General features: G+C 35.0%; 1 protein-coding gene and 2 pseudogenes across 1 annotated transcript; 2 read left to right on the top strand and 1 right to left on the bottom strand.

Annotated features, from left to right (window-relative positions):
* The first annotated feature begins 1,162 nt into the window (after positions 1 to 1,162).
* Positions 1,163 to 3,136, top strand: LOC120184904. The gene is made up of 3 exons (XM_039189260.1): positions 1,163 to 1,219; positions 1,586 to 1,745; positions 2,968 to 3,136. Exons 2-3 carry the CDS (start codon positions 1,594 to 1,596, stop codon positions 3,119 to 3,121), a joined length of 306 nt encoding a protein of 101 aa, XP_039045191.1. The 5' UTR covers positions 1,163 to 1,219; positions 1,586 to 1,593; the 3' UTR covers positions 3,122 to 3,136.
* A 5,625-nt stretch (positions 3,137 to 8,761) lies between these two features.
* Positions 8,762 to 11,285, top strand: LOC120184913 (annotated as a pseudogene).
* A 448-nt stretch (positions 11,286 to 11,733) lies between these two features.
* LOC120184912 lies at positions 11,734 to 13,088 on the bottom strand (annotated as a pseudogene).
* Positions 13,089 to 13,284: the final 196 nt, after the last annotated feature.

The following is a 13,284-nucleotide window of genomic DNA, read 5'->3' as shown; positions in this document are numbered from 1 at the left end:
TCTTCTTAAGCTCCTTATAAGAAAGGAACTTGTCCTGCCAGTCAGGCAACGTCTCCTCGATTTGGTTGCTGAGGCTCTTCCCAATTTCATGGCCAGAAATCTTAGCTTTAAATCTTAAAATTAGTGATTGGATGTAAGAAAATGAAAGAGAGGGTGAGGGAAAAAGAGAGAAACGGGAGGGAGAAGGAGTTGGCGAAGGGAAATGTGGGGAATACAGCGGAAAGGAAAGGAATATTCGGAGGGAAATGCCGAGAATATCCGACGGGTCTTTTCAAAATCAAAGTGTATTTGGGTTTTATGTATTTTTGTTATTTGTTAAATATTTTCGTATTCACCACTTATCCATCTCTAAGTCGGGTAAAATTTTTAAATCAACACCCACTCACTCGAATATATTCTTAAATTCATCTCCACACTCATTAACTAATAGATACCCACCACTCATCTCATACATATTTATACCCGTCTAAACCCACTGATTTGAGATAGGAGAAACGACTGACTTAAATTTAAAATATATATCATAATATTTAGTTACAATACATGTCGTGTCCTATAAAATTTTAATATTTACAAAATAATATTTAAAATTATACCTAAATCATAATGGTCTAAAAATTATATAGTGAAAAGTTAGTGAACGGACGAATATGGGGAGGGCGGATGCGGTGTGAGTAAGGTATTAAACCTGTCACCTACCCACTACCCACGACGATTATGACTTTTTATATCTATACTCGTTCACTACCCACTAAACTCGTATCCATCCTCGCCCCTATTAATGCAGATACAATGTGAAATCCATAAAATTGTACCCATCTTCTATCCCGGTTTTCATCCATGCATGTGTTTGAAATATATATTTTAAAATTTTATAAATTTTGAAGGTTCCTCATTATAGTTGAAAATAATAATACACATTGAATACTACAAATACTCATTGTAGGAACCTTTGGGCCCAATTTCGTCTATTTTTAAATGCGGGATTCGAACCCAATGTTGCACAAGGGTTGAAACCATTCTCTTTTAAAAATTGCCGGCCCACCACAAGTCTCGTCCTTCTTCGCACATCACCGCCGCTAGACAAGCCTCTCGCCACTGCTCTCTTGTTTTTCAAGTTCGGGCGGATCAAGAAACTAGATAAGGTAATTTCTGAAACCCCAAACTTAACTTGAAGATTGGTTTCTACTTGAGCCATTGGATTTTGAGTTATTGCTCGGTTTGTGTACCTGCTCTCTGCTCTGCATCACTCTGTTACATTTTTTTGTTCGATTTAACCTGTAAAGGGTCTTTCATTTTCGTTTGATTTGTGAAAAAGTAATTCATACTTTTTTCTCGAGGCTGAAATTGAATTTCTTGCAAAAAAGTTATTGTGCAATTGCTAATTATGCTTCATTGATTCATTTCTTACTTATAGTTATACGGATTTAAATAGCTGTACGCGACCGCAATAGAACGGTAGCGGTGTCGTCAGAAACCGTTATTTTATGACCGCGATATCTGCAATTGCGCCAGCTATGTCGTATTTGAATTATGTTATTGTTATATATGATTTGGCTTGTTTGATGATATTTGGATTATGCAGTGTTAAGTATGAAGGTGCGATCATCAGTGAAAAAGATGTGCGAGTTCTGCAGAACCGTTAAGCGCCGCGGACGAGTATATGTACTATGCACTTCCAACCCTAAACACAAGCAACGACAAGGCCTTTCCACATTTGCTTCTGAAGGGACGGTGCCTCCCACGTATGGCTATCTCTCTTTACGGTTGCTTTGTCTTTTGTTTGTTTTTGTTACCTTATTTCCCTTATGAATTATTGGCAGTAGTTCGGACCCATTATGGCAACTATTCTATAGATACTTTGAAATGTTCAGGCAATTATGTTATTTATTATCTGAATATGGTTGCTGGTGTTTTTCACTTGCCGACTGCCATCATGTTGATAGTGATAAGGGTGCTTTTGATAAAATTTACAAAGAACAAATACGCATAATTTATTTTTTTTTTCTTTAAATATGATTTCATTATCCTTAATTAAGTACTGGTACATGCTTTTACCAGACAATTTTCTTCTAATCACATGCACTCTGAGCCGCATGCATTTCCTTGATCATCCTGTCCAAAATATGTCCTGAGTACTATGCTAAGTACATGTTATTCTTTGTTTTAAGAACACCTAAGGGAACTGATGCTTCTTTGTTTTGGAAGAAGGTAGGGTTGACTACCTTTATCTTTACGCCGGTTAGTTGATCTTTAGCTTCTTATTAAGTTAACTGCGGGGCGTTGACATTTGGGAAGACAGCAGAGAAAAGTTTTTCCTTTATTAATCTCTTTACAGTTAGAGAGGTTCAAGTGGCATCTTCAATCATACTGAATCTTGATTGCACCATTTTTGGTGCTTAGAGAATTTCTAGCCTGCTTCTCTAGCTGATGATTTTCCCCGTGCCAACTTTTAAAACACAATTTTTTTGCTGTAATCTTGACTGCATATGGATTTAGCTCCCTTGCATTACAGTTGAGGACTTGCAGTAGTATGCCTACCATGATGACTGATTTTATGCTTTTACACATTATTTACTGCAATAAAAACTCTTCAAAAATCGTTAGGGTTAATCGTAAGTTCTAGTCAGTAATCGTTTTTGTTTTTGTCTCCATTACCTGCTTTCATGTCATAAAACTAGAAGTTGTGGAAGTCTTTGATTCCAGTTCTAGATCTCTTCATTTCTTCACTCTTTGAAGATTTAGTTACTTTCATACTTATTCTATACCTTGTTCCCTTTCCTTCTGTCACACCAATTTGTATTATTGATGTACGATGCCCGTGATGATACTTTCATACTTCTATACTCGGCTCCTTTCCTAGTCTGCACGCACGTTTGTTTAGTGAGTTTTTATCAGAAAAATGGACTCTTTTGAGTTGAGCAATGCTTTGGTGATTTGGTAATGTGCTTGTGGAACATTTTCCAGGATGGCAGAGACAAATGTCAATCATCCAATCGTTCCCGGTTACAGCATGCGTCAGGGACTAGCTTCCCTTCTTCCCAAAACACAACCACCATCGTCGTTGATTATTGGGTGGAGAGCTAACCTGGCATCTCTCATATTCAAACGTGGTAATTAGGGGAACCACAAGAAGGATATATTACAGTCGTCGAGTCGATCTTCAACCGATTCAGCAGGTGATAGGGTTCGATGATTTTTTTTCAATTACACCTATATGAATGGCGATGATACATTTGGAACCGTGTTGTTATTTTGTTGCATTCCTAAAATAGCTGTTGGAACACAGATAAATAATTTCTCAACTAATAAAGTATTTTTTTAAAAAAAACTTTATTTTATTATTATTTTAAATTTAGACTGATTGCATAGGTGTTTCTTCAACAGGTTCACTTGACCACAATGCATTCATGTTTTATTTTATTCATTAGTATGATTGAGAAACGTGGTTGGTAATATGTGATTTACCAACATCTTTATACCTAGTAAAGTCGAAGAATATTAAACTTTTAAGACAAACAATATGCATGTCCACAGATTTGTATTCAAATTCAAGCATTTTTATTTCTTTTGCTTCAACTTCAGGGCCGTGCATGCATCTCTCTCCATCCTTTGATTTCTGTCCAAAATCAAGTGTCCACATAGGTTGGCTGATTGGATTAGCTGTGTTGGAATTTGGGCTTATAACATTTACTTAATGGTAAAGCATGTAAATGATCACTAAATCATGTTGAAATGATTTTTTAGTTAATAAATTTATTTATGTTGCAAAATTATTAGGTAAAAAGGAATAAGATGTCTATACTTTTGAAAAAAAATCAATACGACTCTTGTATTATTTTCTCTCTCAATGTGGCCAACTAACTCAAATACAAACTCAATGTGGTCCTTTGATCAACTTTTTTCCGTTGTTGACGTTATAGTACAGGTGGGAAGTTCACCATTATAGTGTTGGTCTATTTGTAATGTTATCCATCACGTTATCAACTACTATGGATTGTCACGTCAACACTGTTGATCATTACGTCAGTTTAGTGAATTGTCACATCGATAATGTAAAGGTGAAAGATGAAAAATATAGTTTAAAAGGTCATATTGGGTTTATTTTTTGAGTTGGAGAGTCATACTAAGGAATAAAATAATATGAGGGTTATATTGATTTTCTTTTAAAAGAATAGGGACCTATGATGCATTTTTGTCAAATTATTATTGCATTTATAAAATAATGATAAATTTTAAGATTATTTGATAATAGTTTGATAATAAATTTAATGAGTATTTTGTAACATTTGAAAACTTAATAGGTAAAAAGATGGTTTGAATATAAGACATGAACCTCTAGTAAACTTTACCCAATAATAAAGAGACGCGTCAGCCGTCATCCATATCACCAACTGGCGCCGTGTTTATCCATCTATATGCTCATAGAAAAAACGAGGAAAATTGAGTGCTGCCGTTGCCTTTTTGTACTTTGTAAGTCCATAAAAAGAATACTTGTTTTTATATATAAAAAAACTTATATAATGTTTATGATTATATATCAAATTAAATCATTTTTAAATAAAAATATACTTTGTATTATTTATTTATTTATGATATTAAAATGATATAACGTTCTATTACTTAATTCGCAAAACATAATTGATTATTTTGTACTTAAATTAAAACAATTTTACTTTAAAGATTGGGTAAAGTATACAAATGGTCCCTCGACTATTAAAAGTTATAAAATGGTCACTCGACTATTCATTTATGTTTCAAACTCGTCCATTTTCATTAGAAAAATTGATAGAATTCTGAGCTGAATATTAACTTCTTGGCTATAATATGACAAAATCTAATCATAGAATCTCAAACGACTATCATATCTCAATCATCATACTAACATTCAGCTTAGACAAACGTTAATTTTTAAAGGAGAATGACGAATTTGGAACATAATGAATAGTCATATAACAATTTTGTAACTTTTAATTGTCGATGGACTTGATAAAACAACATTCTATAATAAAGAGACCAATTTACAACTTTTAATAACCAATAGATTTAATAAAATAGTACCTATAGTCAAGATACTATTTATGTACTTTACCCTTAAGATTTTGACTTATTTCAAGAAATCCCTTTTAAAAAAAAAATCGGGTTTTACATTGATTTTCCGACGATAGGATGGACCGACGTAATTAAATTAAAGAGAAAAGGGTATTCAAATTCAATGTACATCCTTTTTCATTTTGTCCAAGACAAGAGAACCCAAAGCACTCGCATTTTCTCTAAATGGGCCCCCCTCTTCCGCAAATTGCCAATTTTATTTATTTATTTTTGTTTTGTTTTGTCCCACGTCAACACAACAACCATGGCCCACTCTTACAATTTTGAATTATTAATTTTTATCCATTCTTGGGTGAGTTCAATGTTCGACAATTTGGACCGTTGATAAAATTCAGCTGCAAGAGTAGTCCTAAATTGATGTTGTCCAATTTTGTGGCAGCATAAGCTGGAACTTTTAGGGTTTGAACACTTTTTCCGAAATGGAGAGATTTGAGGTTGTTGTTTAAAAGAGAGACATTCTTTCGACATGCGAAAAAAATATTTCGAGCTCACTCATTAGACGATCGTTAGAGAGAACAGAACATTAGAATACTGAACATTTGGATGGATCTTCATTTATTTTGAGGTGGTTTCGTGAAAAAACATTCTAAGCATAAGGAAAAGAAGAAAATATGAATATTTGATGTTAATCTTATTGTTGATGATGACCGGTGGATAGAGATGATCAGACGATCGAAAGAATTGATAATTTTTATCAAAACAACACGAAAATGATGATCACCTCGTCAGGAATTTAATGATTTAACAACTCAACGTCTCACTTAAATCCAAAACCAAAGTTTAATATTTATACAAGAGTGTTTTAAATTTCAATTATAAAATCAATACAAAACTTAAAATTTAGGATAAATTTACGTTTAGTACCTAAACTATTAGTTTAGTTCGTTTTAATACATAAACATTTATTTTTTTCAAAATTATACCTAAAGTTTAATTTTGTTTCATTTAGTATCCTTTTCAAAATTTAACGCAAAATTTTGAAAAAAATGAAAGTTTAGGTAATAAACATACCAAATTGATAGTTAGGTACAAAATGCGTTAAGTTTTTAACGGCGGGTTACTAAAACGAAACAAAATAATTAAACATTAGGTATGATTTAAAAAAAATAAAAGTTTAGTTGTGACCCAAGTGGCCTCTGCGGTAAAGGAATCGTTGTTATTCCTTGATGACTTGGGTTCGAGCACCATAGATGTCAGGGGTGTGAGCGTTTAATGTCAAAAGGTTGAAGGTTATCATAAACATATGTCTTGTACTTACCCTTGTACTTACTCCAAATTAATAAAAAAAAATCAAGTATTAAAATAAATCAAAACTGATAATTTAGATACTAAATACGTATTTTTCCCTAAAGTTTAATGATCAACAGTGTAGATTAACCTACCAAATTTTAATCAAAGTCGAAAAGCTAGATGCTAATACTAAAATTTCTTGATAAGTTTGATTCGCATTTGCTTGCATTTATCAAATGGTAGAGAGCAGCCCCATTATTAGTCATACAATAATTAAAGATAATAAAATCACCCACTTGTCCAACTTGTTCATCATTAATTAACAATCAAACTACCATTTTTTTAATCTATATTGGTCCTCAAAGTATAACCTCATTCTAAATTAGACCCTAAATTTTAAAACATTATTTATCAATCCTCAAACTATCGATACATTCAATGTTGATAGTTTCATTAATGTTTAGTTAACTTGAATTTTTTAAAAGTCTTGGAAATTGGATTTATATCATTCTTTTTTTAAATTAATATATTTTTGAAGCCTCTAAAATTCAACACGTGATCTTCTAAAAAAAACTATCTATTTCTAAATGTCCTTAAATTCTTTTAGAGTATCATAATTTCAACTATCATCACCTTTAAAATATATCTTTATTAGCTCTAAGGATTGATATAAAAATATTTTAAAATATAAATATTAATTTAAAAACTAAAAATTAATACAAAAACCTTTTAAATTTATAAATTAATTTAAAATAAAAATTATAATTAAGAGAACTATATTATTATTTCAAATGATAAGGGAAACCTAGAATCTTGCATGCTAGGCCTAAAAATAATTACTTTATACACCGTCCAAAATTCAATTTAATGTTAATTAAGAGACAACGTTAGCGATTTCTTTATTTCAAAGGCAAGCAAAGTTGAATAAACTTTACAAGAAAATATAGATTTCGTGATTGGTCCTTCTGTTAATTTTTAGTTAGTTAATTCATTATTTATTAATTAAATAAGTTATTTTATTTGGGTAATGTACATAATAGTCTCTGATTATAAGATATTATTTTGTTAAGTCCTTAGAATATTAAAAGTTATAAAATGGTTATCTGACTATAGGGAGTTGCCTTTGTTGAGTCACTTGACTAATAAAAGTACATAATGGTCTATCGACTATTCATTATGTTCCAAACTCATTATTTTTTGTTAAAAAATTGATGACAATCTGAGTTACACGTTATTCTACTGACTAAGATGTAATAAAATTTTATATTATAATCTCAAACGACTATCATATCTCAGTCAACGTGTTAACATCCAGGTCAGATAATTGTTAATTTTTTTATGGAAAATGACGAGCTTGAAACATAATGAATAGTCGAGTGACAATTTTGTAACTTTTGATAAGCGAGGGACTTAACAAAGTAACTTTCAAAGGACCATTTGCAACTTTTAATAGTCAAGAGATTTAATAAAGTAATATCCTATAGTCAGGGATCCTCGTGTACTTTACCCTTTAATTTTTATTTTTATTTAGTTTAAAGGCGAGAGTGAAACAAATAAATTCAATAAGAGATGAGAAAATTTAGGGTAAATTACACGATTGACTATTAAATTATAGTCAAAAATCATTTTGACCATCGATGTTTCAATTTGATGAAACAAACCATCAAACTATTAAATATTTCAATCAAGCCACCTACCATTAACGGTTAACGAAACCTGTGATATGGTAGTTAAAAACATTTTGGTATAATTACATAATTGATCCATGTTGCTATATATTCTTCAATTTGGTCCTCATTTTAATAAATTAAAATAATGATACATGTCATCAGTCGATTGGAAGACTAATTATTTAAATTTATTTTAATTTATAGATTTAGTCCTCCAATCGAATGATGACATGTGTCATGATTTTAATTATTAAAATGAGGACCAAATTGAAAGAATATAAGTAATGTGGACCAATTGTATAATTATACCAAAATGTTTTTAACTGCCACGTCACCTGTTCCATTAACTGTTAACGACATGTGACTTGATTGAAGTATTTCAATAGTTGGATGGTATGTTTGATCAAATTGAAACATTAGTGGTCAAAAATGATTTTTGACTATAGTTTAGAGGTCACCCGTGTAGTTTACCCAGAAATTTATGGATTAATGTGAGAAAAAAAAGTGAAATTCAGGAATTAACCAAAACTTTATCCTTGAAAATATTTTATAATATTATATACTAAATTTTAATATAATACAATGTACGGTTGGCCGAGAAAAGAAAAGTTCCCAGGAAAGATGCATTGCATGTAGCGAGGGTTGTCAGTTAATGAATCTGAAACAAAAGACATAAAATTAAAATAATAAAAATTTTGGAAATTTCGTCACACTGACATCTTCTTCTTATTCTTTCAGCCAAATAAATACCACTCGTGTCCTGTTTTTTTCTTCAGCTAAACACAGAAACTTATTCTCTTTCAATCTTCTTCTTCTTCCTTTTTTTTGCCCTACTTTAGTGGGGTTTAAGAATTCATTCTTCTGATACAATTCAAGCTTTCAAGGTCTATACTTGGCCTGCGTTTTTCTAGCGTTTTCTCTTGCTGGTGTTGCGTTTTGGGATTCAACCATGCCTGCTCTTGTTAATTACACCGGTAAGCTTCTTTTCTATTCGTATTTATTGGCTTTGAGTTCTAGATATGGAGATCACTAGTTGATACCCAAGGTTCTGTTTTTAAGCCATGGTGTGGTTTGTTTTAGCTGGTTTTAGCTTTGAACAAGAAAATTAAAGATAAATGATTTAGGAACCAAGTTTTCATCACTTGTGAGGATTGTAATTTAGATTCTTGAGGTTTGCATCAAAGATGAAAGCTTTTAAAATTTGTAGAAAAAGAAGAATGAAATTTTATGAATTTCCTGTATGATTGATTGTTCTTGAGATGAAGAAAAAGATATTGTTGTGAGAACATGTCTGATTTCTGCTTACACTGTTTGGAAATATACTTGGGATTGTTTTAGCTTATTGGAATTTCAGGTGATGATGATTTCTGTGTTGGGGGGGCCTTTTATACAAATTCCAGAGACTCGGGTAGATCATGTTCGATCAGTTCCCAAGTGGATCTCTATTGCCCTTCTCGTAAGAGAGCTCGAATTACTGCCCCTTTTCTCTTTGGGGAAACCGAGTTTGAGCAGAATAATCAACCATCAATCAACGTCCTGCCTGATGAATGTCTTTTTGAGATCTTCAAACGCCTTTCTGGGGGCAAAGAAAGGAGCTCCTGTGCTTGTGTTTCGAAGCACTGGCTATGCTCTTGACCGGTATTCGTAGGAGCGAGTACGAGTCATCGAAGGTCGTCAAGGAGAATATCGTTTCAGTTTCTGACGATGTTGAGATGATCTTGTCTGATGAAAGTGATGGGTATCTTACAAGGTCCTTGGAAGCGAAGAAAGCAACTGACACGAGGCTTGCTGCGGTCGCTGTTGGAACGAGCGGTCATGGTGGTCTTGGAAAGCTTTCGATTAGGGGAAGTACCTCTTACCGTGGAGTAACTGATTTCGGGCTATCCGCTGTTGCCCGTTGTTGCCCTTCTCTGAAGGCGCTTTCTTTGTGGAATGTCCCGCGTGTTGGAGACGAGGGTTTGTCTGAAATAGCTAATGAATGCCATTTGTTGGAGAAGCTTGACCTTTGTCAGTGCTCTTCTATTACAAACAAGGGTTTGACTGCAATTGCAGAGCACTGCCCTAATTTGACCGCTTTGAGCATCGAATCTTGCCCAAAGATTGGTAATGAGGGCCTCCAAGCTATCGGAAAGCTTTGCCTCAAGCTGCAGTCCATTTCTATCAAGGACTGCCCACTTGTTGGGGATAACGGAGTTTCGAGTCTGTTTTCACCAGAACATTCTATCCTTTCAAAGGTGAAGCTTCAGGGGTTGAACATCACAGATTTTTCTCTTGCTGTGATCGGGCATTATGGAAAGTCCGTGACAAATCTAATGCTCGGTGGTCTACGAAATGTGAGCGAGAAGGGATTTTGGGTCATGGGGAATGCTAAGGGTCTGCAAAAGTTGGTCTCTTTGATGATTACTTCTTGCTTGGGGGTAACAGATGTGAGTCTTGAAGCCATGGCAAAGGGATGCTCGAACCTTAAGCAGATGAGCCTTCGCAGGTGTTGCTTTGTTTCTGATCATGGGTTGCTGGCTTTTGCCAAGTTTGCAGGTTCTCTTGAGGGCCTGCTATTGGAGGAATGCAACAAGGTCACACAATTTGGGATTATTGGTGCCCTCTCAAACTGTGGATTGAAATCTCTGGCCCTAGTGAAGTGCATGGGAATTAAGGATGTGTCCTTGGAAGCTCCTTTGTCCTCCCTTGCAGTTCCCTTAAATCCTTGTCGATAAGGAACTGCACAGGCTTCGGGACTTCCAGCCTGGCTATGGTGGGAAAATTGTGCCCTCAGCTTCAGCATGTAGATTTGAGTGGGCTTTATGGCATCACAGATGCTGGTCTTCTACCTCTTCTCGAGTCTTGTGTAGCAGGACTTGTGAAGGTGAATCTGAGCGACTGCTTAAATTTGACCGACGAGGTAGTTCTGGCCTTGGCCAGGCTACATGGAGGTACCCTCGAGTTGCTCAATCTCGATGGTTGCAGGAGGATTACCGATGCAAGTTTGGTGGCAGTTGCAGACAATTGTGTCTTCCTCGGTGATCTGGATGTGTCAAGGTGTGCAATCACCGATGCTGGTGTTGCCGCCTTGTCCCATGCAGAACAACTAATTTTGCAAGTACTTTCTTTCTCAGGTTGCCGGAGTGTCGAAAAAGCATCCCATTCCTGAAAAGATTAGGCAAGACCCTCTTGGGGTTGAATCTCCAGCACTGCAATTCAATCAGTGGAACTGTTGAGCTCCTTGTAGAGAGCTTGTGGAGATGTGACATCCTTTTCTAATATTATCATTCAGCACAGGTTTTTTGGTCCAACAAACCGGTCATGCTCATTGCTATGGCTTGGTGTTTTCCTGGGTACCTTGGCTTGTTTTCGGATGGCCTGTCCATCCCATTTTTTGCAGGCTTTCTTGACACGGGAAAGTCTGATGTAATGTTCGAGCCCCCGTCCACCGGAGGCATTTTCGTAGCCTCGGTTCACGGAGAATTCTATGTTTGGGTGTCTGTATGACTTTGTTTTGTGCAGTTCTATGTTTGGGTGGCTTCAGATTGATGGGGCTTTTTTGGCTGGTGGCAATGAGTAAATCTCATCTGCCATAACAACCATTTTGGTGGTTGTTTTTTTCTTCTTCCAGGAAGCCCTAGTCTTGTAGGCTTTTCCTTTTACATGAATTGCAACTACAATGCTATTTATCAATAAAGTTTCATATTTGTATCTTATTTGGGGTTGTGACTTTAGAGAGGCCCTAGTCTCCACAGTCCCTCAGATCATCGGATTTCGAAACATCAACCAGAGATACGCTCATATTGTTCCGAATGATGCAGGTTTCCCGTTAAGAGGAACGAGAGCCGCTACTTCCAAAGCTCGAGAATTCCCCAAATGTTTCCTACTGTCGATATGCTTACTCCAAGAATCAGTACGCGGGTTAAACCCTTAGCTTAAGCCATCCTTGTATTCCAAAGCATAGAGATGACCGTTTAAAGTACGCGGGTTCCGCCAGCCTGCAACCATTACGTTATAGACATGGTACCAGCTATCGGTTCGGGTTGGTAGACCTCACTCATCACCTGTTGGTGAGATCCAATCCCCTGCAAGAACCATTTCCCCTCATTTACAACCCCAATGAAGGGCACCATTGCCGTGCTCATATCTGAAATATAAGACCACCTATTCTTGTTGGGATCAAATACCTCAGCAGACCTCAACGACCGATGCACCCCTTCATTCTCTCCACCAGCAACATACAAGCAATTGTTTATAACACACGAACCAGAGAAATGTCTTCGACGAAGCATATCTGGGGCACGGTGCCATTTGTTTGTCCTGGCACTGTAAAATACGACTCGTCGCATATCTTTCTTTAAGGGATCCTTACCACCAAACAGATAAAGGTGACAACCACTGAGGACAGCACATCCAAAGCTAAGGGCTTCGGAATGTTACTTGGTGACAGGAGTGAGGGGTTGCCAGAGCTGGTATACGGGATCAAAGGCATGCCAAGAAAATTTTCTGTCTCGATCTCTTTTAATAATATATATCCATTCTTCTGCCAAGAAATTCTTCTGCAATCCCAAGGCTCTTACGGAGAGAATAAAAGAAGTTACCGGACAAAAGTCTATACCATGTTTTGCAGACCAGGCGGAGCTTTCTGTGCTCAAATCCCGGGACTCGTATTAGGCAAGCAATGCCAAGATCATCGGGGAGTCCAGGGAGCAGAGGGGATTGGTAAAGGCTGTTAGAAAATACGCGTACATTAATCCTAGAACGATAGAAAAAAATTAATAATGAATAAAATATCATTATAGAATATAAAAAGTACAAAGTGATAAAGAGAATGAACGAGTTTACTCTTATCTTAAGATTGTCATCTAAAAAAATAATTTGAGACAAAATCAATCATGAGAAAAAAACTAAAAAAAAGGTTAAACTTATTAGATGTAAAAAAAAAATGGAAATAAAATATTCTTTTTATTTTGATTTATCGATCGAAATCAGTTGAGGCCTATCGCTATACAGTTTCCTTAAAACAGATTTTCGATCATTCTTTAGTGCTCGAGTTCGTTTTTCATTTATCTCCCATGATACAAATTTATGTCCCATGATACAACAAATAATGATCGGCTACAGTAGCATATTTGTACAGATCATGAACAATCATTGATTTCGACTATCATTGAAAAAACTAAGGAACATAAATTTTTTTTATAAGAGAAGTTCTTGAAAAACTGAGTTGTGAGATATTGTGTTTAACTTAACATATTTGTTTACTATTTATAGGGGATTTTCAAGAGAGATT

Source organism: Hibiscus syriacus, unplaced genomic scaffold (genome assembly GCF_006381635.1).
Source record: "Hibiscus syriacus cultivar Baekdansim isolate YM2019G1 unplaced genomic scaffold, ASM638163v2 tig00112977_pilon, whole genome shotgun sequence".
In the NCBI taxonomy this organism is placed as follows: Eukaryota; Viridiplantae; Streptophyta; class Magnoliopsida; order Malvales; family Malvaceae; genus Hibiscus; species Hibiscus syriacus.
The sequence above is the reverse complement of the archived record's forward strand: the minus strand, read 5'-3'. Positions and strand labels throughout refer to the sequence as shown.